Genomic DNA, 27,486 nt, shown 5'->3' with positions numbered 1-27,486 from the left:
CAAAAGTTACATGGAAGAAAAATCCCTTAAAATTTCATATAACAAAAGTAACATGGAAGTAAAATCCCTTAAAGGTTCATATAACAAATGTAACATGAAAGTGAAATGATTAAAAGTTAATAATAACCAAAGTAACATGGAAGTAAATCCCTTAAAAGTTCATATAACAAAAGTAACATGGAAGTAAAATCCCTTAAAGGTTCATATAACAAATGTAACATGAAAGTGAAATGATTAAAAGGTAATAATAACAAAAGTAACAGTAATAAAATGATTAAAAGTTCATATAACAAAAGAAACGTGGAAGTAAAATCCCATAAAATTTCATATAACAAAAGTAACAAGGAAATGAAGTGACTAAAAGTTAATAATAACAAAAGTAATAGTAATAAAATGATTAAAAGTTCATATAACAAAAGTAACATGGAAGTAAAATTCCTTAAAAGTTCATATAACAAAAGTCAACAAGGAGGTAAAATCCCTTGAAAGTTCATATAACAAAAGTAACATGGAAGTGAAATGATTCAAAGTTAATAATAACAGAATAACAGTAATAAAATGATTAAAAGTTCATATAACAAAAGTAATATGGAAGTAAAATCCCTTAAAAGTTCATTTAACAAAAGTAATATAGAAGTGAAATGATTAAAAGTTCATATAACAAAATTAACATAGAAGTGAAATGATTAAAAGTTCATATAACAAAAATAACATGGAAGTAAATCCCTTAAAAGTTCACATAACAAAAGTAACATGGAAGTGAAATGATTAAAAGTTAATAACAAAAGTAACAGTAATAAAATGATTAAAAGTTAATAATAACAGAATAACAGTAATAAAATGATTAAAAGTTCATATAACAAAAGTAACATGAAGATAAAATCCCTTAAAAGTTCATATAACAAAAGTCAACATGGATGTAAAATCCCTTAAAAGTTCATATAACAAGAGTAACATAGAAGTGAAATGATTAAAAGTTCATATAACAAAAGTAACATTGAAGTGAAATGATTAAAAGATAATAACAACAAAAGTAACAGTAACAAAATGATTAAAAGTTAATTATAACAGAATAACAGTAATAAAATGATTAAAAGTTCATATAACAAAAGTAACATACAAGTAAAATGATGAAAAGTCAATATAACAAAAGTAATTGCATTTTCCATTTTTGCCATATCTTTCAGGTTCTGTGTCTTCTTTCCATCAATTTCTATAGTAAGACCCAAATATGATTTTTTTCCAAAAAATCTCTAATTTTCTTAATAGCCTTAAGTATTTTCCGGCGGTCTTTCTTCCTGTTGACTTCGATTTCCTTTGGAAAGAAAAATTAAAAGTGTAATTTTGCATCTACTTATTCAGATGAATAGATTTTCTAATTCTTTACATAATGAACCTGAAAATGAAGCTGCTATAGGATCATTTCTAAAGAACACAGATTTTCCAACAATAGAAAAATATTCCCTAGGTCTGGATGAAGTAAAAAATTACATCGTACAATCCTAAAATACATTAAGGAACTACCATAATAGTTTGGCTTCGTGAAACGTTTTGGGATTTCATGCATTAATTGTTATTTATCTAGATGGGAGTCCAATGATGCTTGTGCTATTGAAACAATCCCTAATTGAAAAAGAATTAAATGGAAAATTAAATTAATTAAAACATTCCTGTTTACTTAAGTAAAAGAGTGAATAATAAAATCAATCAATACTTAAATGTATTAATAATTTATTTTTAAAAATAAAAATTAAATTAAAATTGAAGGCTCAGAATATCAGACATTTACAGCTTAAAGGAACTTAAATCAAATACTATATTTTAGGAAAATCCTAGAAACATGTTATGAGAGAAAGTAGACTTTAAAAACCCTCAAAATTCTATTCTCTTAGGAAATAAATGAATCCAAGTAGAATTTTTTTTTTGTCTAGTAAGTTATCATATTTCATGGATCAAGTATCTCTAGTCAAAGACAAAGGTATCATACTAACGAGGATTTGCAATTTAGGCCTTATAAAATATGAGATTCTATTTACTATAAATGAAATGAAATTTTGCCATTTTCCATGATTAATGTTTTTTAATCTGTTTCAGTGAAATTAATCTGACTGTTCAAAAACTACAAAACTGCTTTCCTGGTTACCAGTGGGTTTTTTTTTTTTTTAATGCACAGAGTTCTAAAAAAGAATGACAGGTGGCTTAGCAAATTGAGAGCTAGGCCTAGAAACAAGAGGTCCTTAACTCAGATATGGCTGGGGAGGTAGACTCTAAATGATCATCATAATGCAAACACCAACAACATAGAAATTGGTTCTGATCAAGTATACATGTAATACCCAATGAAATTGAGCAACAGATTCAGGAAGGGTGGGGAGAGGGCAGGGAGGGGAAGAATATAATTCTTGTAACCAAGGAAAATGTTGACTAAATAAATTAAATTTTTTTAAAAGTCATTAATTCAAATGTGGCCTCATATACTCTTTTTTTTTCATTTCATTTCATTTTATTTATTTTTTAATTTGGTCAATTTCAAACATTAATCCTTGGTTACAAAAATCATATACTATTCCTCCCTCCCCTCCCCCTTCCCACCCTTCCCATTGCTGATGCGCAATTCCACTGTGTATTACATATGTCCTTGATCATAACCTGTTTCCATGCTGCTGATGTTTGCACTAGGATGTTCCTTTATGGTCTACATCCCCAAACATATCCCCCTAGACCCATGTAATCAAGCAGTTGTTTTTCTTCGGTGTTTCTACTCCTACAGTTTTTCTTCTGAATGTGAATAGTGTTCTTTCTCATAGATCCCTCTGGGTTCTTCAGGATCACTGCATTGCCACTAATGGAAAAATCCATTACATTCAATTGTACCACAGTGTATCAGTCTCTGTGTACAATGTTCTCCTGGTTCTGCTCCTTTCACTCTGCATTACTTCTTGGAGGCTGTTCCAGTTCCCATGGAATTCCTCTATTTTATTATTCCTTTGAGCACAATAGTAATTCCATCACCAACATATACCATAATTTGTTCAGCCATTCCCCAACTGAAGGGCATCCCCTCATTTTCCAATTTTTTGCCACCAAAAAGAGTGGAGCTACGAATATTCGTGTACATGTCTTTTTCCTTATTATCTCTTTGAGGTACAAACCCAGCAGTGTTATGGCTGGATCAATGGGCAGACAGTCTTTTAGCCCCTTTTGGGCATAGTTCCAAATGGCCCTCCAGAATGGTTGGATCAATTCACAAGTCTACCAGCAATGCAAATATCCCAACTTTTCCACACCCCCTCTCCCCATCATTCATTACTTTCTTTTGCTGTCATGTTAGCCAATCTTCTAGGTATGAGGTGAGTTGATTTGATTTGCATTTCTCTGATTATTAGAGATTTAGAACACTGTTTCATGTGCTTATTAATAGTTTTGATTCCTTTGACTGAAAATTGCCTATTCATGTCCCTTGCTCATTTATTAATTGTAGAATGGCTTGATTTTTTTGGACAATTGATTTACTTCTTTGTCAATTTGAGTAATTAGACCTTTGTTAGAGATTTTGTTATGAAGATTGTTTCCCAATTTGTTACTTCCCTTCTAATTTTGGTTGCATTGGTTTTGTTTGTACAATACTTTTTTAATTTGATGGAATCAAAATTATTTATTTTACATTTTGTCCCAAAAGCTATGATGTTTCGGCTTGTCATAGACTGTCTTGCTGAGGTCACTTATCCCTAGTCTATTCCACTGATCCTCCTTTCTGCCTCTTAGCCATTACCAAATTGTTTTAATGACCACTGCTTTATAGTATAGTTTGAGATCTGGTACTACAAAGGCTACCATAGTTTGAGATCTGGTACTACAAAGGCCACCTTCCTTTGCGTTTTTTTTTTCATTATTTCCCTGGATATCCTTGATCCTTTGTTCTTCTCCAAATGAACTTTGAGCTTTTCTTTGATGTTTGATAGAATTCCCTTGTTAATTCATCAGGCCCTGGGGATGTTTTTCTTAAGGAGATCTTTGATGGCTTGTTCAATTTCTTTTTCTGATATGGGATTATTTAAGAATTCTATTTCTTCATATGTTAATCTAGGCAATTTATATTTTTGTAAACATTCATCTATATCACCTAGATTAGCATACTTACTTTTAGCGAGCGATTGTCCAGTATAAGGAGTTTTCCACCATTTATTCCTTTACAATAAAATTTTACAACATACTCCTCCATTCCAATGCTCCATAACCAATTACCAACTTCAATATTTGTCCACTGTGTTGGCAATGTTTTAGGGGCTTCAGTAGAATAAGGACAGTAATCATCCAATACCTAGAGGTCAAGAGACACAATATTTAAAAAGCTTCCATGGCTATATGTTAATATAACCATAGACAGCAAAAACTCAAAGGAGCCTTAGAGACCATTTGTTCCAAAATCATCCCTCATTTCACAGTTCGTTTTTTTATAAATTTTGCTTTTCAAGGCTGCTGTATTTCTTATCCCCACCACCCTTTTCTTTCATCTGTATGTCAAAAATTCACAGAACAACAAGAGATCTGAAGTGAGTTTTGTAAACCAGGAAAAAACTTTATTTTTGCAATGAAAATACTTTGGAGCCTTTTTAAAAATAGCAGTATTCTAAAACAGGCAAAATACTCGATATATTTTCACTTAAGGAGTGATGACTTTGTAAGGGAATGTATTAATACTAAAATGTTTCCACCTACTCCAAGTTAAGACAAGATGAGAGGAAAATTATCTACATCCAAAGTGTATTCAGTTATTCTCCATGGCCAAAATAAATTGAACTAAAATCTACCTTTACCCAGGTAGTTTTGTCTCTTCTTTGGCCAGGAACACAGGCCACTTTACCCAATATCCACCCAGGAAGGAAGTTGAGGCAACTTGGCCTGGTGGGAGCTGCTGGGGTTTCTGGGTCATGGGAGGCAGAGGAAGAGTCATCATCAGGTTCTAAGACTAGAAGTTAGATTAGCTAGGTGTTAGCTAACTTTAGAATCTAGTGATGGTTCTTATAAAGGCAAAGAACCCTCAAGTCCCCAATTCCATCTTCCAGTGTCTGATATCCATAACTTTCCAATTGAGGTTACCATATCAGTTGAGAAACTGGTCAGGAACTATTAAAGTGCATCCTAGTTTTTTGTCTATTTCTACTGAAGGGTAATATTTCTAGAAAGTAAATGGAAACAAATCTTACTTTTTTTTTACAAGATATTGGCAAGATGACAATCATGATTACAAATACTAAATATATTCAATATTGTCACCTTTAGGTTTGGAGGAAAGCTTGTATTTTATTGCCATTTATTATTTTATAAGTAAAAGAAAATTGAAAAAAAATATGCCCATCTCCATTAGACAGTGTTGTGGGGGTCCTTTTTCAGTATCTATTAAGAGATGGGGCTATCCTTAGAGGATTCAAAAGAATTCCTAATCTGAGGCAGTTCAGAATTTTATTCTTGCTAGCTAGAGCACAAACAAAATTGGGCAGGTCAGAAATACCTCCTAATGCCTGGTGGGTGATGAAATCTTTAGTTGGACTTACTCATATGTACATGTGTATCTATTTATTTATGTATGTGTAAAAATATGTGTGTAAAGATCAATAGATATTTTCTCAATTGACCTCATACCTCATATTCTTTTTTTCTTTTTAATATTTTTTCAAGTTTATATGATTCATTTTCTTTCCCTTTTTCCCTCCCAGAAGCAATAAGCAATTCTACTGGATTGTACAAATGTTATCCCTTGATATCTAATTTTATATTATTCATCTTTACCATAGAGCTCAAACACCAAATCATATATTCATATAAACAAGTTCCCAGTGTTAAGTCTTAAGTTTCTTTTTCATTTCTATTCCCATTGTTCTCTCTCTCAATATAGATAGCATTCTTTCTCATAAGTCTTTCAGGAATGTCCTGGACTATTGTATGCTGCTAGTAGTAAAGTTCATTATGTTGGATAGTTCTACAATGTTTCACTTTCAGTGTATATCATTCGATTGGTTCTGCTCATTTCACTGTGCTTCAGTTCATGGAGGTCTTTCCAGTTCATATAGAAATCAAGTAGGTCATCATTCCTTATAACACAATAGTATTCCATCACCAACATATACCACAATTTGTTTAGTCATTCCCTAATTGAGGAACATGCCCTCATTTTCCAATTTTTGCCACCACAAAGAGCTCAGCTATGAATATTTTGTATACGCATTTTTCCTTATTATCTCTTTGGAGTACAAACACAGCAGTGGCATTGCTGGATCAAAGGATATGTGTTCTTTTAAAGCCCTTTGCTCATAATTCCAAATTTCCCTCCAGAACGCTTGTATTAATTCACAACTCCACTAGCAATGCATTAGTGTCCCAATTCTGCCATATCCCCTTCAACATTTATCATTTTCCTTCATTGTCATATTGGCCCATCTGTGGCTCTCATGTTCTTTTTTTGGCTCAGTAACACAGGCACAGTAAATCAAGACATACATATGCAATCTCTCCTCTTATTTTGCCAACAACTGACAGTGGTATTTCTTGGTAAACTTTTACCATTTTACCTACCTGTTATTTTTTAAATATTGTACAGCCCCTTCAGAGACCCCTTCTGGCATGGAGGGAAAATTATCCTAATATGTTATCACTTCCTACCTGCAACAGCCCATAACAATTCAACTTGCACTTTTCTATAGGTTAAGTGTATTTCAATACTCTGTGCCATAATTTTAGAAAATTTTCAGCCAACAATATTCTGAGGCCAAAAGTGGAATCAATTATCCTTTGTCCTTAGAACATCCAAATACAGAGAATTCAAATGTTTTAAGAGTTCTTAATCATTCCCTTTTCTTGAGAGAGGTTCTTGAATGATCTCTGGGAACAAAAAAGAGACTTCAAGGCCAAACAGTTGCCGCTATGGTACTTTTGCTCCTTACTCAGGTAATTTTATTCCTGATTAATACTGATTATTAATTATGACAGAATGTTAACTCCTCAATCCAAGGTAAATTATAGTTTTCTAATTCAAGAAAAAGCTCACTCTCTAGTAATTTAAATGGGGAAACAAATTTAAATCTTTGATAAATTTAACATAATGAAAATTTACCTCTTGATCAATTTCTTCCCACTTGTGCACATTCTTTACTTGTTTGTCATGTTTTTTAAAATGAAAGAAGTTCCACAGCTTGCGTTCTTTGATATTGCTAGAATCATACAACATTTGAAAGGGAAATAATTATTAAAACACAAAAATACATTCTACTATGACACAAAAAAAAGATCTTAAATAGATGCACACTATAAAAATTTCATGAATTTCAATTCTGAAAAAAAGACAAAGCTACATGTTAAAAGAGTTTGGAGTTACCCTTTTTGTAGGATATGTGCTATGTCAGCATATGTATTAGAGAAGGGGCAAGATCAAATTTGGCGCTATAGGTAAAAATATAAAACTAGATATGGAAGCCAGTTAAGTTAAATATGTGTGCATATGGCACAATGTCATTTCTCTACTTCCTCCTCCACATTAACCACAACTAATACATTGTATTAGTATGTATACATCTTGTAAGGAGCGAGGGGGTCACTGATTTAGATCTGAAGTAACGCTAGATGTCAACTTGTAATATTTTATAGATGGATAGTCTGTAACCTATTGATCAGAAAATACTTGAATTTGAACACATGACTAGGTGATAAAACTCCAGTCTGAATGCAGATAACTCAGATTCCATGTCCTATACTTTTCCCACTAAGTTGTTATTATCAGACTCAAAAAGAAATGGATCTCTCTGGGTCACATCCATAAACTGTGAATTTGACACCTTTACTCTATGCCAGCACCCATTTGAGGAAGATGTGAACAACTGAGAAAATTCATATATATAATGAAGTTCTTTTGTAGAAAGGGGCAAAAAACATAGCAAACAGTAGCCAAAGAGGTAAATTCCAGGAGAAATAAAATGTTATGTTTATTAAGAATATTGTTATCCATATATAAAAAGTACATCTCTTACCGGAACCAGGAAAATCTCTTTTTAGCCTTTCCCCATGTAGGTTTTCCAGTGCTAATAATCTCTTCCTCCACTACTATTTCTTCTTCTTCTTTTTCTTTTTTTATTGGGGTATCTAAGAAAAATAAATAATTCAATGAGTACAACAGTACACAAATATTTTACTAGGATTAGCAAGGGACAACAGCAATCTTTCATTGGTTACTATTGCTGACCAAGGCTTAGACATCTTATAAAGTGAAGAACCTACCTATGGTATTGCTTTTAGAGCCAGAAGCCATGAAGTCACCGCTGGGAAGGTAACTATCTGAATATCTTCTCTGTGCCTCATTTTTCACACCTACAAAATGAAGGGATTAAAGTGGGTGGTCTTTGAGGTTCCTTCTAAGACTGATAATCTAGGATAACTATCAAGAAAATACTAGTCCCGCTGCAAGGGCAGTTAAAAACAAATAAAGCTAGATTGAAGAAGACTTAAAAGGATGAGACAGTCAAAAATGTTGATTAATCAGTTGGCAGTGGTGGTGGTGATCCTTATGTTTGAAAAGTACCAGTGACATCACAGAGTAATATTTTAACTTGTGTATGAATTGGATTTAAGTGAGTTGCACAAAATTGACTTTAGTGTCTTAGATGTCCAACCAAACTCTACGCACTCCACAGTGCTTACTTCAGCTACATTCATGGCTACTGAAGCAAATTTTCTCATCCACCTATTCCAGGAGGAGGTCTTCACAAGCCTGGAGTAGATATCAACCTAACTTAACCCATCTGTTCAGTTTTAACAGGCTGCTCCACATGCTACAACTTCTTGGAACCACAGGTGAGAGCTGAGTGACAACTAGACACCAAAGGTAGATAAGCAGCCCTCAAAAGCGTTCAGCAAGCCCTCACACTAGAGGTTCTAATATTCTCTGAACAACAATCATATTAATTGTTGGTACTTGGCAGCCAAAAAAAAGTCAGCCCCTGAAGTACAGCATTCATTTTCCAACTGTTGCTCAATTCACCAGTATTCATTCTTCCAGATATCAGATTCATAAGGCTGAACCAGATTTCCTTCTGTTAGCAATGACAGTGATACTCCAAATGTTCACAGATTCACAGTGCAAAAGTAATGCAAGTAATGGATGGCACCCAGGAAAAAGGTGTTTTCTAATGAACAATTTATACAAGTGATATTTATAGCTAAAATAGGAAACTTTCTCTATTTTCCAATAAATTAATTCATGGCATATGGCATATGATAGATATAAACAAATTTTTGCCTAAAGAATAAATGGGTCTAAGAATGAATCATAGAAACAATCAATAATTTCATTAAAGACAATGATTATAAGGAAACAACATATCAAATTTTTTAGGATGAAGCCAAAGCCGTACTTAGAGGAAAATTCACATCTCTTATTGCTTATATCAGGTAAAGTAGAGAAAGAGCAGGTCATAAGCAAATTGGTGATACAACTAAAAATCCTAGAAAAGGACAAATTTAAAAATCCTCAATTAAACACCAAATTGGAAATCATGAAAATCAAGCAAGGGTAGAATAGATTGAAAGTAAGAAAATCATAGAACTAATAAAATAAGACAAATAGTTTGTTTTATGAAAAAATAAAATAAATAAATCATCGGCATACTTGATTAAAAGGGAATTTTGATTTCATTAAATTAAAAAGGTTTTGCACAAATAAAACAAATGTACTTAAGATTAGAAATGAAATAACAAATTCTGAGGAAAAATTTATAGCAATTTTTGACAAAAGTCTCATTTCTTAAATATATAGAGAACTGAGTCAAATTTATAATACACATCATTCCTCAATTGAGAAATGGTTAAAGGATTTGAATAGGCATTTCTCAGAAGAGATTAAAACTTTACATAGCCATATTTTAAAAAATTCCCAATCACTATTGATGAAAGAAATGAAAATTAAGACAACTCTGAAAAATGATCTCACACCCTTCAGATTAGCTAACATGACCAAAATGGAAAATGATAAATGTTGAAGAGGAGGTGGAAAAATTGGAAAACTAATAAACTTCATTGGTGATAGTGTGAATCGATACAACCATTCTAGAGACTTATATGAAACAATACCCAAAGGTCTATACAACAATCTCACTAAAGGTTCAGGATCCCAAATGGATCAAAGATAGAATAAAAGGAATTAACTGTGCCAAAATATTATTATCAACTCTTTTTATAGTGGCAAATAATTGGAAACTGAGGGGTTGTCCATTATATAGTGGTTGAATGATCAAGCTGTGGAATATGGTTGTAATGGATTACTATTATGTCATAAGGAAAAATGAACAGGATGAATTCAGAAAAAGTGAGCAGAACAACTATAACTAGAGACTATAACAGAAATATTATACAATGATCAACTGTGAAGAACTAAACCATTATCATAAAGCTTCCAAGGTAACACATGAACATACTATCAATGGTCAAGGAAGCTACAAAAAATAATCTGAGTGTAGATCAAAACTTGACATCTTCCACTATAATAGTTATATTATAAATTATAAGTTATATTATAAATCTTCATGAGATTTCTATTGAATATGTGTGTTATGTGTCTTTATCATGATGGGAACCATATGGAAATAGGTATTACATGATAGTATGAGTATAACCTATATCAGATTCTTCACCCCCTCAGGTAGGGAAAGGGAGATTGGGGTATCTGAATTTTAAAATGTCAAAAGAAATGGCCAAAATTATTCCTATAAGTAATTGAATTAAAAAAAAAAAAGATTTTGTTGCAATGAGACCAACAGAATGTTGATAAACCAAAATGGATGTCATTAAAGTAGGATGGATAATAGACTCTAAACAAAACCATGTCCAAACGATGTAATAAGAAATCATATAAAGATTGTCTTCAGGCTAAACATGATCATAGAGATTAAAAAAAAAGTCTTAGGTGGAAAATAAGTTGATTTTATAGGTCAAATGGATAGTTATAGGGAAAGAGGAACAAGATCTTTTTCTGTATTATTTCAAAAGAAGGGAAAAGGACTAAATTATAAAAAAAAGCCTGAGCAAAAAAAATTGTACTGAAATCTTTTCTAAAAGCTTAAGTAATTTAGCAATAGTGTGGCCTGGATGTTGAGAAAATGAGTTTCCTATCACTGCATATTTTGAGGCAGAAGCTAAATGACATTCTGACATACATATAGGATAGATTTCTATAGCAATTAAAATGTTATAGTAGAATATTTCCAAGGTCCCATATAGTTCAATCACCAATAGAGGGATCACCAATAGTTGAGAAAGCCTTATAAAGCAGCTAGCATTCTCATTATTAGAGATATGAAGGGAAAAGGAATAGAGACCAGAGATTCGGTGAGTGATGGAAACATTTGTTGCAAATTTCTCTTTTCTATCAGAAAACTTTAGGGTCAAATGTTTTGAGCAAGGATATATGTCTTACCTGAATTGAAATCCCCTTGGGCTAATAATTGCCCTGGTGATAAATCTTCATTTTTTATCTCTTTAGGTTTTATTTTAAATTGTTCTAGTAATAATTCTTCTTCTGGGGCCAATGGTAAAAATGTGCCTTCTTTATTTGATTCATCAGGTTTCTGTTCCATATTCACTTTGTATGTGTTCATGTCTTTATATTTGTCTTGAAAAATGTTAGCCTGAAATTTACCAAATGAACCAACATAAATCTATTAATTACACGCTATTCAATCCTGTTCCTCTCCAACAGTCACAACCATCTCATTTATTCCTGCTAGCCACTTATCTGACCTCTTTATTCTCAAATGACCCCTTAAGATCTATTACATTCAAAAACATATGCACAAATTCCATGACTAGTAGCTATTGAGTAAAACTAATCAGGATAGGACTAGAGATTTACATGAGATTAGAGACAGGGATAGGTTTGGGAACTGAGATGGGGACATGGATGGGAATGGGAAGAGGGAAAGAGATAGGCATGTAGATAGGAATGAGGTTAGGGATAGAATCCAAAGCTTAAAAGCTCTCCCAGCTAAGAATTGTGTTTTTCAAGGCAAGGTGACACCTTCACTGCCATTTAGTTGCAGGAAGCTGCCAAAAGCAGTAAGATGTTACTGACCTGGTGAGCTTCAGACATCCAGGATGGACATCAGGGGGACCACTTCAATACATATCACTTCCTAACACTACAAAATGAAGCCTCTCTTCCTGCATAGTTCTGTATATACAGGGGGAAAGACAGTTTCTGCTTCTAGGAGGAGTATAATTTAGTAAAATGGACTCCAAGAGATGTTCAAAAACAAAGTCAGTGGAAATACCATAATAGCTGAGAAATTACAGTGACAAGCCCTTTTGCAAACTAGAAGAATGTTAGGGCAGGTCTGATGAGTAACTAACCTGGCCTTAGATAGAGGTATAGATATCGACACATACACACATACACATATATAAATAAATGTGTGCATGCATTTATGTGCATATATATGTATATACTGACACACAGATTTACATGTGTATAGAAAAAAGGAAAAATGATATTCACTACTAAGAGCTTCTTCCATGTCTGGTCTTCTCGTCCTCAGCTAAGCTCTGGGTATATAAGATTTATATGACTACAAAGATATAGATATAGATATATGCATATATATATATATATATATAATAAAAAATTTATGTCATGGTACTCTGGGAATTAAGTATGGAACCCTCTGGTGTCAGAATATGGAAGGTACTGGGTTTAGACTTTATCCAATAACAACAGGAAAGCCTTGATAATATGTGACCGAGACACTGGGTTTAATCCTCAAATACAAAAAGAATTTACTGATGTGATAGATGGCAGAACCAGTCTAACTAATCTTTGTGAAATCATTGCCAAATGGCTCTTGCTATCCATTCCATCCATTCTACCACTGAGACCCCAGGACTTCTGAAGCATTCCATCTTGTGCTTCAGCTGAACCTTATTTTAAATGTTGTACTTTCCACTTAGAGTATCGAGTAAGAGTGTCTCAAGATCAGGAAATGTTTCATTTTTTCTATTTATAACTCCAGAGCTTAGCAGCATTTTGCACACATCCAGAGGTACTTCAATTAGTAGTTACAATGATAGCATAAAAGTAGGGGAAATTGATTGTAAAGCCTACATTCTAGCAGACTTCAGAGGCACATTCACAGAGAAAATAATAATGAAAAAAGCCTGGTGGGTCTTCTTCATTTCAGAAGGAAGAAAGCTACTGATTCACATCTTAAGACCTAAGAGTAGTTAATAGCTGCAAGGGAGTAAGGGAAGCAAGGAAGAAGGATACCCCAGCCGATGATCCTTTCTCTTGATCAAGTAGACACAATTCATGGATTAGTAGTAGTAGTAGGCTGGGGTTCCCAAATGATTTCCATACTGGATTTTCTAAAGAGTCATAAGTAGAAGTAGGCAGAGAGTAGTGATATGGGAGTTTTGGTCAATTCACCTTTCATAAAGCAGTCCTCTTAGGCCAAGAAGAGTTTTAGTAAGATTGAAAAGTTTTGTTTGGACTGATCAAAAGAATGGATGAATGAAATAGGAAGCATTTATTTCATGCATTATTATGGGCACCATTCTCACTGACTGCTTTGCTTTCCACCACTTTTATCACTGTGAACACAACTAACATTCAATAAAACTTGATTAATGGGGAGGAACTGTGCTGTCTTACCTGCTCAAAGATAGCTTGGATGTTTTTTCTACATCCCTGATCTTCTTCTATTAATATTTTCAGTGCCCCAATAACAAATTTCAGGTCACTGTAGAAGAAAAGGTAGCGGTTTCATACAACTGGCAATCAAACCATCTTGGAATTAAAGAGATTTGGACTCAAGTTCTAGTTCTAGAACCTAGTTGTTAGTTTCCACTAATTAGTTGTATTAACTTGGGCAAGTCACTTAGCCTTTCTAGGCTAGGTAGGAACATCTATTTGGTTCTCTACCTTTTAGTTCAACATTTTTTAAAATATATGTATGCATATATATTTTAAATATCATTCCAGAAATCTCCTAGATATCTAAAGTAATTTCTGTAGACCTCTTAAAATTGCAATTGAAATTCTTAGCTCATTAAATTCTCTAAAGGTTGTATACAAGTTGTAACCAGTTTTGATGAAGTCCATCCATCATTATCTATGTGACAAATGCAGCACACCCCTAATGAGTTATGATATTGCCACTGAAAAAGGTGTTTATGGGCTTTCATAATGATGTTATTCAGTACAGTCAGAGGGGAAAGGTACAAATACAAAAATCAATATAATAGAATATATCTAATAGGCAAAAACATTAGCTTGAAATGATTCAGTATATCAGAAAGATATTGATTAGATTAACATATGAACTTAAAAAAAATTAAATCTTAACACAAGCAATCAGCAAATAAAATAAGCGTAACAGACATAGGCAGGGACGTCAAAAATCCTTTTCTCCAATTCCAATAGACTTCTTTTACTCTCATGGAGTTTAATAAATTAAAGTAGTTAGGAAACAATAAACTTCCAGATCTCTTTTTAAAGTTCATTCCCCTCCGCACTATTTATTAACTATTTGCACTTCATTTGTCAGAACTCGGAAATTTCTGATAGAAGCAATGGGCAGAATTCTCTACTCTGTGTGTTGAGAATATTTAAGAATATCAAAACTTTTGACATGGGCACTGTACCCCCAGAAACTCAGGCAAACTATTTTGGACAGAGAGACACACCTCCAGGCTACACCTAGATCCTATCAGGCTATATCTCAAGATATTTTTTTGTTAAGGAATCTTTATGCCTCCAGGCAGACCCAAGTCAGATGACCACCTCAACCCCACCAAATGCCTGAGTGATTATTAACACTCTAGGTCATGTCCACACCATGACATAGCATCTGTTGTAAAGAGTATAAAATCCCCAGAACTGATGTCGTCTGGGGGGACAGCTTTTCCATATATACTGTCCTCAGGGGAGCAGCCTTTCCATTCATGCTGTCCTCCTAAGGAACTGCTCCCCATCTTGCTGCTCCACCTTGCTATCCTCCTGGCCATTCTCAACATTGCCTCCTAAACTAATAAATTTCTCTTTTTGTTTTTAAGCTAAGTTTTGGAGTCTTGCATTCTTGCCAAAGGTATCCTTCCTGAACCCCAGGGGTACACATCTGAACCCCATAACACTTTGTCAGAATATTTCAGTTTGGTCTCTAATTTAAGCAGTCTAGCCTGTTGCATATTCTTTTTTTTTTTAAACCCTTACCTTCCTTCTTGGAGTCAATACTGAGTATTGGCTCCAAGGCAGAAGAGTGGTAAGGGCTAGGCAATGGGGGTCAAGTGACTTGCCCATGGTCACACATCTGGGAAGTGTCTGAGGCCAGATTTGAACCTAGGACCTCCCGTCTCTAGGGCTGGCTTGCAATCCACTGAGCTACCCAGCTGCCCCCTAGCCTGTTGCATATTCTTGAGAAGCAAACAAAATGGAAAATATGCAGTGCAAATACAAACTGCTAGTAAAAAAAAAAACAAGAACTAATATGCACTAGTTAGAGATCAAGCAATTCAAACTGTTCTGTGAGAGTTCCTAGCATGCTTTGTAAAAGCATTTTTCCTCCAAAAAAAAAAAAGGGAAGACTGAATGGATTTTATTTAAAGAGTAAACTCAAAGAAGGGCAAAACTTCAAGGGAGAACAATAGCATATTTTCATATGAAAGAAAGATTAGTCCTCGATGTTTGGGGTAGGAAGGAGAAAAATAAAATCTAAAATCCATTGATTTGTGTTGTGCCCTCAAAAAATAAAAACAGCAGAGGGGACCCCTTTCCTGTGAAAAAAATCCTGAGTTGCAAGCCGGGTGCCAATGGTCAGTTTAAGAAATTCAGCTTATAAACTAGAAGGGGGTGGGGCTGAATAGCATGGTGTCACTTTTCCTCACTGAAAAATGGCTAGCACAGGCTCAAAAACCCACCTGGAGTGGGGAAAAGACTGGCCAAAAATTGGGGAATCTCACCCTCTGTGCAGAAACTTGAATCAGAAATAGCAGTGGGAGACTGCAGCTGAGCACTCTTCCCAAGAGCATGCAGGGGGAGGAGAAACCACTCCCAAGATCTGGTGGTGGGTGGCAGCAGCAGTAGTGGGAGGAGAGCTGGTTCAAGCAGATGGTGGGGAAAGCAGGTGGGCGGGCAGAAAAGCATGCTTGAAAAAATTTATCTATTCTATCTTAAAAAAAATATTTGAAAATTCTCTTTGTGGTAAACCAAAATGTAAAGATTAAAATTAATATTCTATAAATTTTATTTTTAAACTTTTATTAATTAATAACTAAAATAAAAGAACTACCGATACCCAGGACCAGTCATGAAAGAAGAGAGCAATTGAGAGGAGCTACAGAACTTATAAACAGTTATGTGAATTGACTCAAATGTGCACAAAGGGAAAAGTATTCTGGGTAATGTAGTAGGGTTTCAAGATTTTCTAACTATACACATGAGTATTCCCTATTTCAATGAAATTATACATCTAGCCTATATCTCTACTTACTCAAATATTATTTAATGAGCTCTAAAGATAAAATAAAAACACACAACTCCAAAATTATGCCACATGATTCTCCCAATCACTGTAACAAAAGTAATCACAGCTCACTTGAATTGTGATTTTTCTCATATTAGAGGTTCAAGAAAGGCCTAAACTTGCATTTAGAAGAAATGTGAATAATGAATTTTGCACTATGTCTGCCTGTCTATCTGCCTGTCATGATAATATCATGTCATGATAATGGAGATGGAACATGCTCAGAGCTGTCCCAGCCCTGTGACAGGAGGAGGTATGTGTGTTTGGGGTGTTATCGCATCTCCTCCTTTGATTCTCCAGGGCAGTGATGGCAAAACTTTTAGAGAGCAAGTGACCAAACTGAAACCCTTATGATGCATGTAAGAACAACTGACTTTACTCCAGACAGGGGAAGGAGGAAATGTTCCCATTTGACTGCTAGGCTGAGGGGCAGGTGATATAAGAATTGTCCTTGCGCACATGGAGAGGGGAAGGGAGCAGCCCCTCCAGCACACCTGCTATAGGTTCACCAAAAAGGCTCTAGGATAGTGATGGCAAACCTTTTAGAACCTTTTAGAGACCATGCCACCCAGCAACCAAGTGTCCTCTGCCCTTACTCAGACAGGGGAGGGAGAAAGAGAGGAGAGTAGCCTGAGCACTCCACTCAGGAATGGGAGTGAGTACTGAGGGGTAAGGATGCACAGTGGAGAGAGGGGAAGGGAGCAGTCCCCCTACCCCAAGTTCTTCTACCTTTCTAGTAATTAACTCTGCCATGGAAGGCATATGTGTGTCCACAGAGAGGTCTCTCTGTGCCATCTTTGGCACATGTGCCATAGGTTTACCATCATGACTCTAGGGCATGTGGCAAATAATTCTCTCCTGAACAGAAGGAGGATGGGCTGTCCTCCCCACTCTAAGAGTCTGGCAGCTTTTTCCATGTGGACACAAGATCTTTAGGGCTCAATTCAGCAAACTTGAACCTCTAACTGCCTGTCCTACATAAATGATCCAACATCAGTCTTGAGGTTATTGTGTTCTGCATAAAATCAACATTCTGAATTTCAGAGGTCCAGAGAGCCTGAACTGCATTCAGACCCTGTGTTTATTAAGCCTATGTTTTATGAAGAGGAAATACATAGCTGTCTCACAGAGTAGATCAAGTACTTTTGCACTTCCTTATTTGACCAAATTTTTCTGTTCAATTTTCCTTGGAGCTACCTGGTAGAGGCAAAAGGAAGCAAAGACTGAGAGAAATGCCTGATCTTTCCTTCAAGTGGTCTGGTCTCCCCAAGACTAAAGTAGTCATTACATGCTTAGGTCGAAAACAGGAAAGACCTTAATGGAAAGGGAGAGGACACAGCATCATCCCAATACTCTAGACCCCAGTATCCTGTGTAAAGGGAATTCTTTACTGTCTATCCTGAGTTAACAATATTAAGTACCCCTATTTAGTACCTTCACTAGATGGAAAAAGCGGATTAACTCTCCTTTGTCTCCTTTTAAATTGAACCAACAAAAGATTAAACACCATACTTAGTACTAGATGAGAATCTAGCAAGGTACTTAGAGAATTCACACCTCAGTCAGCCAGGAATCTGTGAAGCTTTTTGATGAGAATTTAACCTTCAGAAGGTGAAAAGTTGATCCTACCCATACTGCCCCATGGGCAGGGCTAGACAATTTGGAAACTGTGACTGACCCCTGAGAAGAGGGGAGGGGACAAGAAGTCACCATAAAAAGCAAACCCCGAACTTCTTTAGGGCAGAGTGATTGTCTTTGAGAAGATAGTCTGAAGAGATTGTCTTCTGGAGATAGTCTTAGATAGTCTTCAAGGGAGCTTTGCTGGAGACTTGCTTGGATCATGGGTTTGGAACTAGGCTTCTAATTGGACTGTGACTCTAGGATTATTCCCTTGGGTGAGTAAAAGGCTGATCCCTCTCCTAGATTTTAGAGAGCCTAACTTCCATCTTGGAGGAGGCTGCAAGGTTCCTGGTTAGAGCTAATTAATCTCTTCCTGGATTAAGCAGACCCAGAGAAAAGCATTTAGAATGATAGGATAGATAACTCCTCCATCCCTCTTACATTTCTCTTCTTTATTGTTTCCTCTCTATTTGTAAATAAATTCTGACTCAAGTTGTAATAAGTACTGGCAATCACATAATTTCATATAATCATCATCCAACCGCTAATTTTAAACTTTACAACTGTCACTGTTATACTTCTTTGGGAAATTCCTATGCCTATTTGATATCACAGGCACACAGCTGAGTTATATTTTACTCTTTTCTCTAGGTAATCCAACTCAAAATGTAAATATTAATGGCAGCAAGGATAGGTAGGTGGCACACTGGATGTGTCAAGCCTAGAGTAAGGAAAGTCTCATCTTTTAAGTTAAAATTCAGTCATCAAATCAAACACTTATTAACTGTGTAACACTAGGCAAGTCACTTAATCATGTTTGCCTCAGTTTCCTCACCTGTTAAATGAGCTAGAGAAGGAAATAGCAAACCACTCTAGTATTTTTGCCAAGAAAACTCTGAAGAGTGTCCTAGGAAGAATTATACAACTGAACAACAATATGACAATAAGTTGTGACTCTAGGAAACTACACTGTCTTAACTTTGCATCTATCTTGGAGTGACCATAGATATTTGAAAAAATTCATCCTTCTATATGTTCAATAATGCTAGAAAGCAATGAGTGCAAAAAACTCTGAATTTTTCACTAAAACAGTGTCAATATTTAAGAAGTCCTGGAGAGATACAATCAGAACTGGACATTATCACTAGATGTATGAAGAGTCTAAAATATATTGTGCATTTGAAGAAACCTAGGGAGTTTCATGCTTGATTCAACACTTTTAGGAACTAAGGAACAATCATCATGCTTAGGAGACTCTAGCCTTTTTGTGCTATTTATGTTGAACATGAATTTACATAATAGGGAGTCAGTTAAACACTCTAAAATAACATTTTTAAATCTATTCTTCTGCCTAACATTTTTTTTGCTTATCCATTGCTCTCTCTAGATCTTTTTTTGTCTTAATTCACAAAAAATATATTCTCATGAACAGCTAATTGGCTGAGTGTATAGAGAGATTCTGGAGATGGGAGGTCCTGCATTCAAATCTGGCCTCAGGTTCTTCTTTGCTATGTGACCGTGGGCTGGTCTTTTGACCCCAATGCCTAGCTCTTACTGCTCTTATGCTTTGGAACTGACACTTAGCTTCAATTATAGGACAGAAGGTAAAGTTTAAAAAAACATTCTTTTTGTTTTTGTTTTCATCTGTTCTATTTGCTTTACATCAAAGTTTATCAAGATGTTTCCAGATTTCTTCTATTCCTGATATTTACTTATTTTAATGCATTATATTATTTCATTCTATATATTTATGAGCCAGAAATGATGAGGCTATTCCTCATCAGGAAAATATTATCCAAAAAACCCACTGAATATATACATTTTTTAAATTGAGTCTCCAATATGGAAATCTTCCCAGTAAATGGAATTTAGAGGCAAAAGCATATTTTTATATTATTATTAATCTTTCACTAAGTTTTGTCTAAAAAAACCACTAGTTTACATACTCAATAAAAGCTTACATATATATCTTTATACCTATATATATGTATATATATATATATATATATATATATACCTGGCCATCCAGTACCATGGTACTCTTGGACTTCTACAAATACTTGCTTGTCCTCTCACAATAGTGATATCTCCAATTTTTTCCTTTAAATGGAGAAAATGTTTAGAAAGTGTAATTACAATATAGGCCTAAAGCTAAGAAATCTCAAGAACATGCTTAAAATAAACCAACAAAATCCACTCTCCTAATGTGCTAATGTTTAAAGATTTCATAATTGGATAGGAAAGAGGTTTTAAGGAGGCAGTAGTAAATACTTTTATACTTTTTGCAAAATGAAATATATACCAATATACCCATATACACACTTTGAAAGATTAAATATATTCTTTGATCTTTCTTCCAAAGACATTATCAGTATTAGAGGAAGGATTGGCATTTCAAAATTATAGTAAAACATTTTAAAGGGTTTGCCAAAACATCTAGCTAAATAGCACAGAATAAAAAGCTAGAGCCTGCTTCTGCATCAGCATAACAACATGAGCAACTAATTGAATCATAATTTCTTAAGCATCTAAAAAGTGCAAGCCCGTGTGTTGTCCTGGGGATATAAAGATAAAACATTCCTTCACCTCCAGGGGCTTACAGATTGGTAGACCAGCATTTTGGGGAAAGCCTTAGAGATAGGATACAGAAAGACATAAGAAAAAAGATTGTTGGTCAGAGATTGTTGTGAAAAGGAATCTTAATGGAAATGTTAAAAACGAGAATAATAAAAGAGGTCTAAAATTAACAGGTCCTCAAACTGAACCTTCAAAATTAATAAAATTACTCAGGATTACTTGACAATAATTAAGAGTTCATAAAATATTCTACCATGAGGAAGTCCCAGAAGATAATTAACTCAGCATTACAGGGGTTCAAAAACCCAAAAACAAAAATGAGAGAGGAAGGATTCTGTATTTTGGAAGGCCTGAGAAAAACTGGAAATCATGTGATACAAATTAAGGTTTGAATAGGAAAGGGCTATATAATTTACCATAATGTATTCAAGTTGCATATACAACCTTAATATCAACCAATATCCATACAGCATTCAAAATTAGAAAAATAACAGGAATAAGACCTCTTAGACCAATATTTGTGAGGCATATTGATGGTAAAAAACTAGGGGGTTTGTGATCATAATAAAAGAAAAAATAGAAATTTTGCACTACTGAGAAAGATTTAACATGAACAAAATCAATGCAACTAGAATAGAAGTGAAACCCCAAAGTCATCAAAGGCAGGAAATCAAGGGAATATGTGTACACTTACACATTCTTTGTCTGAATACAAAGTGTCCGTTAATTTGGGAAAACCTGAACAAATGCTGTGATATATTATATAATGAGATATTATTAAGTTTTTGAAATTAACAATAGAATTCTACAAGACATTAAAAAACCCATATTAAATAATGTAAAGTAATCAGAAACAGAAGGCTCTTTAAAACTAAGGTAAATTAAAGCAGCATTAAAAGATTGCCATCCTCTGACTAATTGTAATGGAAAATCTTAGACTGGGACAAAAGCTAGAGATATAAAAATGTACATACACATATACACATGTATATATCTCCGTTGTTCAGAAAGGAGCAAAAACTATCAGATTCAGTTGCTGTATTTATTGTTCAGTTTTGCTTAATTCATTCTCTATACTACAAATGATAATTCAGTGGTGAAGGTTGGAGTGCATCAGAGAAGATTAGAATGGAAATCTCAGAGACATTGATAAAATTGCATAAAAGAGCAACAATAAAAAAGTATGTAATAAATTAAGATGACGTTACTGAAGAGTAGGAAAGGAAACGTTTTAAAGAACAAAAATTTTATTTTAATATTGTTATGATAAAAAAGAAAGAATTTTGCGTTTCTGCACTTTTTTATTTGGTTCACATAATACCTGTACTATGAGCGAATCCATAAAATATTTCTTCCTTTCCTCTGACAACTCAAGGAGTTCGATAAGTTCTGACTTCACTTCAGGTGGTTCGCGGCCAATTTCAATCCTAGGTACAAAATATCCACATTTAATTTATGTACTTTGGATTAAGACATAGCCATGCAAAAAGCAGAATGGGGAAATTCAGCTAAGCTGTCATTCTTACAAAAACAAAACAAAACAAAACAAAACAAAACAAAAAAACCTCTTCAGGTTCAAGGAGCATTATTTGCCAAGAAAATAAAAATTCATTAACTAAAAATAAATGCAAACGAAAATTAAGGGTTTGCTTGAGATGTGATAGAGTATTCAGAAAGGAAGGTGCAAATGGGTCCTAAAATGTCTTGTGAACTGCTGAACAGAAAAAAAGAGGGTCATTTCCTAGCAAAAGAAGTCAAAAAGAGAAATTATTTAAACATGTTAATTGGGCTTTCTTTCTCCCCAATTTTTCTGTTTGAACACATTACTAAAGAAATTTCCAAATCAAAAACAATGATCTAGCAATCTCTGCATCTTAAAGAAATGTGGGAAAATTTACTTACTGGAAAGGAGAATCGTCCATTTTTTTAAAAGTTGAGATGATTTCTGCTTCATCCAATCCAATTAGATTGATGTCACCTATTTTAATAATCTGGTCAAATACACGGATACTGAAAAATAGAATTGCATAGTAATTAAAATTACATTGAAGATTTTTATGACCTAAAAGTCCAATGCATGTGTATGATTAGAAGATATGGTACTAATTTAAGAGATAGACTTCAATGACTCATCATACCATTACTATAATGGTTGCCACTTACAAATTTTTCAGTCACCACTTCTCTACAAATTAATCAGAAGACTTAGAGGGCTGGTGTGTCTCAATAATTTCATTACCCTGCAGCCTGTCTGGGGATTCTTCCCTGGATTTTTTTTAAGTGGGCTTCAAGGATGATTAGTGTTCATAACTGGGTCTGTACTCCAAGCCTTTCCAGCTGGCTAAGTCTCAATAATGAAATGAGATTGAAAAAGGATGGGACTTTGGCAGATCTTGGAAAACACAGTGAGAAGGATCCAAGAGAAATCATCCACAAACACAGATGCCCTCCTCCAAACAATTATCAGAGTATTGTTTCAATTTTAATATTCTTCAGAAAGTCAATAGGATCTGCAGAAACTAAAACAAATGATTCTTCTGAGGTATCAGACAATGCCCCCACTGACTGAAGACTGAGTAAGGAGAGGATAATTCAGACGGAAACTTCTAGTTGATATTTTTATTGTAGAGACCTTGGGTGATAATAAACAGATAAATGTCATCATAGAAACTGAGGAAAAGAAAACAACTTTGGGAGGTTAAGAGGAGAAAATTTCCACCATTTATTTGGGATATTCAGGATGGGCAGCTAAAGAAATCAATTCTGTTACAATCTAGGAAGCAGGAAAAAATTCTAAAACCATCTGGGCTAAGTGAGTTGGGGATGAAGAAGTAATGAGCCTCAGGCTTTGAAACAGAAAGCCTGATGGCGTTTTTTGCTTTCAGTTCTATGTAACAGAGTGTCATCTCAGGAAGAATTCCATTTTAAAGTCCAAAATTACATCATGAGCAAGGACATAGAGGGTACCATTTGACCTCAGTTGCATAGTAAATTCTTACAAGGTTAAAGTTATGATTTGGCAACCTATTTGCATTTCTTATTTTTTTCCTTTCTCAAGGATTCACTTTGGGCAGTTTATAGTAATATTTTAAATGTATATTCCTACATTCCTATATCTAGGAAGCCCTCTCTCAATTCAGGAATTATTTTATTGTATAGTCAAATTTCAATAATCTCTGAAGATAGTTGCCAGTGTCTCATGGATACCATTTTTTCTAATACAACCAAAGTATCCCCCACACCCAGATTTTCTCACATTTATTTAGTATAGATCTTTTCTGCACACAATAGTAATTTGTTTGTTGCCTAGTCAATTCAGTTTTTCATTTCTCCAAATCAAGAACTATTTTCCCACTTTCTTTATATCCCTTCATGGAGAGCACAGGTTCTGGAATGGTATAGATTTATAAATACTTGTTAATTTGACCTGATTTGGAAATAGCTGGGCACATATTTACAATGGGCTCATTATGGCAATTATTAAAGACCTTCTCAATGATCAAGAATAAAGTCATAGTTTACAGACCTAGTTGGAGTGGAATTATAGAATCTTTGTTTCCAAGCCAATTCCATTTCCTTACTAGCTTGGTCATGACAATATTTTTAAAGTTGATATTTCTGTATTTTTCAGAGATTTTATTTGTGTAGTCACTTTCCATGTTTACAATATTAACCCTTTTTAGAATGATGTTAAATCCTCCCTACAAAGTCAATTCTTATAAAATTACAAAACCAAACTCACCATCCAAGTTTGTGAACTGCACCTCCTTCAATAATTTCAGTTATAAAAACCCCTGGTTCCTTTCCATCCTCATCTGCTGGATCAAAGAAGATACAAGTACAAAGCCCCAGTTCGTTGTCACCTATAAATACAAAAATAATAATAGTAATAATAATGAAAGCCTAAAACATCTGAAGCAACAGTAAGAATAAAATTTCCTCCCAGTACAGTTGGCCTGGCCACTCTAGCTTTGAAATGGAATTATAAGCCATCCACTTATACTTTACCGGTATCTTTTCCTTAATAATTAGCAATATATATATATATATATATATAAATATATATATATATATATATATATATATATATCTGACTCTGTTTACAGTCTGCCCTAGACCAATGATTTTGCTGAACTTTCTACCTTTCAGCATATAAGCACATTAAAATATTTTTAATGATTAAAATTTTTTCTAAGGACATATAAAATCTATTTTAAGTTCCAAATTCTTTCCTGCTCACCCTGGTCTCCAACCTCATTAAAAAGGTAAGCAATTTGATAAGATTATACATATGCAGTCATGTAAAAAATATTTCCTTCCTTATTCATCATGTTGAGAAATAAAACATACCAGGAAAAAAGGAAAATAAAGTAAAAAAATATGTTTTGCTCTGCATTTAGATTCCATCACCTTTTCCACTGTAAGTGGATAACATTTTTCAGTTCTTCAGAACTGTCTTTCAATCTTTGTATTTCTGGGCATAGCAAAGTCATTTACAGTTGATCATTGCATAGCATTGCTGTTCATGCACCCATTGTTCTGCTTCTGCTCCCTTCATTTTGCATCAGTTCATACAAGTGTTCCAGGTTTTTTGAAATCATCTTAATCATCATTTCATGTAGCACAATAATATTGTTGCAATCACATACCACAAATTTTTCAGCCATTTCACAATTGAATGTTATCCCTGAAATTTTAAGTTCTTCAACACAAAAAAGAAGTGCCATAAATTATTTTGTACATATAGGTATTTTTGTTTCATCTTTTAAAAATTTCTAATCTCTTTGGGATACTGTCTTAGTCGTGATATTGCCAAGTCAAAGAATATGCACAATTGTATAGCTCCTTGATCATATGTCCACATTCTTCTCTAGAATAGATGAATCAGTTCACAATTCCACCATCTGTACCTTAGTGTCTCAAATATTCCCCCATCACCTCCAACATTTTTCATTTTCCTTTCCTGTCTCGTTAAGAAAATTTGATAGGCATGAAAAGTAAGAGTTGTTTAAATTTGTATTCTTCATAGTGATTTAGTGCTTTTTTATGTGGCTAGAGACAGTTTTTATTTCTTCATCTGAAAACTGATTATTCATATAATTTTAGGATCTATGAATTGGGGAACAGCCTGTATTCTTTATAAAGTTGATCCAGTGCTCTATATCTTTGAGAAATGAGGCCTTAATCAGATCTTTAAATTTTTCCCCATTTTTCTTCTTTCCCTCTAGTCTTAGCTATATTGGTTTTGTGTGGAAAACTTTTAAAGGTAATGAAAATGATCCATTGCACCTCCTATAATGTTCTCTGTCCTTTATTTGATAATTCTTTTTCCCCTAATTTAAATCTGGCATTACCCTGAATGCATAAATCGAATGCCACTTTCACCTTATCTTGATACATGATGTGCGGCATTGGTCTACATCTAGTTTCTGCCAAAATGCTTTCTGGTTTTCTCAGCAGTTTTTGACCCAGTGAGTTCTTGACCCTAACATATGGATTTTTGCATGTAAGAAACACAACATTACTAAAGTCATTTCTACTGTGCATATTGTGTGTACCTACTCTATTCCACGGATCCACTACTCTTTCTTCATCAATAATAGATTAGTTTGAAGATAAGTACTTTATAATAATACACTTTGGTATCTGGTATGGTTAGATCATCTTCTATCATATTATTTTTCACTAAACAAGGACAAGAATATCAATGGAAATAGTGCCTTATTGCTATAACTCACCTTTCTGAAATTATTTTAAAAGTTATGATATCAAAAATATTTATCAGTTAAACTTACACTCCTTAATCTTCATTTGGGAATTATTCCTAATAATTTAATATTTTCTAGATTTGATGTTTATTGATGAGAAAAACAAATTAATAAAAATAAAATTGATGAAAAATGGCATACATGTATGAAATAAGCAATTTTATAGTTAAAGCTTACCTTTGTCTATTTGACAAGAAAATAAATCGAGGTTCTGGACTCTTCTTTGCATCATTTTTTCACAGAGAAGATTAAAAGCTATCAACAAGCTTCTTGAACAAAAAAATATTCGATCTTTACTTGAAAAAAATAAAAAAAAATTTAAGTGCATGGGCAACAAAATATAAATAATTTCAAAGTACAGTGGTGTGTTAATTTTATTTAGAAAAATTAGTTTTCTTGATCAGTCTTTTGACATTAATTGATACACCCCTTAAAAATTCTTTTTATCTTAGTGTTAGACCCCAAGATACACACTAATAATATTTCCTTTCACAATGTATCTCATATGTTCAAATTTACTCCTGTATGTTGATTAAATTTGAGGGGGAAAAATCAGCATTATACCTAATGGAATGGGAGGAATTCTAAAGGTATATACAATTTTGCTATAGCCTAATTAATGTTTATGGTAAGTGGTACAAGGCACATTGACTCACATTCTTTTCTTTATATTCTAAAACCATCCTTTAATGTTAATTAAATATTAATATTAATTAATGAATTCTAATTATTAATGATCATTAATAAATTATTATTTTCAATTAATCAAAATTTATAATATAATGATTATATCCTATCCTATCCTATCCTATCATATTATTATATTTATACAACATAACACATTATATTATAATAATTTAATTATTACACAATCAATTATTGATTGATTATCATTAATAATTGTTATTAATTAATAATTGTTATTAATTGACTATTAATTCTCAACCATTAATTAATAATTTATATTG

General features: G+C 33.8%; 2 protein-coding genes across 2 annotated transcripts in view; both read right to left on the bottom strand.

Moving 5' to 3' along the window:
* The window catches only part of LOC130453627 (neurabin-1-like), a 189,704-nt gene that overhangs the window by 140,629 nt on the left and 21,589 nt on the right, over nt 1-27,486 (bottom strand). The window lies entirely within an intron of this gene.
* On the bottom strand, nt 657-22,590 carry LOC130453625 (uncharacterized). The gene is made up of 9 exons (XM_056793277.1): nt 22,072-22,590; nt 20,191-20,273; nt 13,685-13,772; nt 11,459-11,669; nt 8,269-8,358; nt 8,022-8,133; nt 7,112-7,208; nt 4,142-4,321; nt 657-1,315 (listed from the first exon to the last, which is right to left on the bottom strand). The coding sequence occupies exons 1-9, from the start codon at nt 22,090-22,092 to the stop codon at nt 1,214-1,216; spliced, it is 984 nt and encodes a 327-aa protein (XP_056649255.1). The 5' UTR covers nt 22,093-22,590; the 3' UTR covers nt 657-1,213.

Source organism: Monodelphis domestica, chromosome 4 (genome assembly GCF_027887165.1).
Source record: "Monodelphis domestica isolate mMonDom1 chromosome 4, mMonDom1.pri, whole genome shotgun sequence".
NCBI lineage: Eukaryota > Metazoa > Chordata > Mammalia > Didelphimorphia > Didelphidae > Monodelphis > Monodelphis domestica.
The sequence above is the reverse complement of the archived record's forward strand: the minus strand, read 5'-3'. Positions and strand labels throughout refer to the sequence as shown.

Excerpts from the sequence above, each read along its gene's own strand:
- LOC130453625 (XM_056793277.1), bottom strand. The coding sequence starts at position 22,092 with ATGGATTCGCTCATAGTACAG. Across the intron at positions 20,274-22,071 it reads TGGATTCGCTCATAGTACAG|GAAAAAATTGGAGATATCAC; the intron begins GTATTATGTGAA and ends CTCCATTTAAAG. Across the intron at positions 11,670-13,684 it reads TCCAAGCTATCTTTGAGCAG|GCTAACATTTTTCAAGACAA; the intron begins GTAAGACAGCAC and ends GGTAAATTTCAG.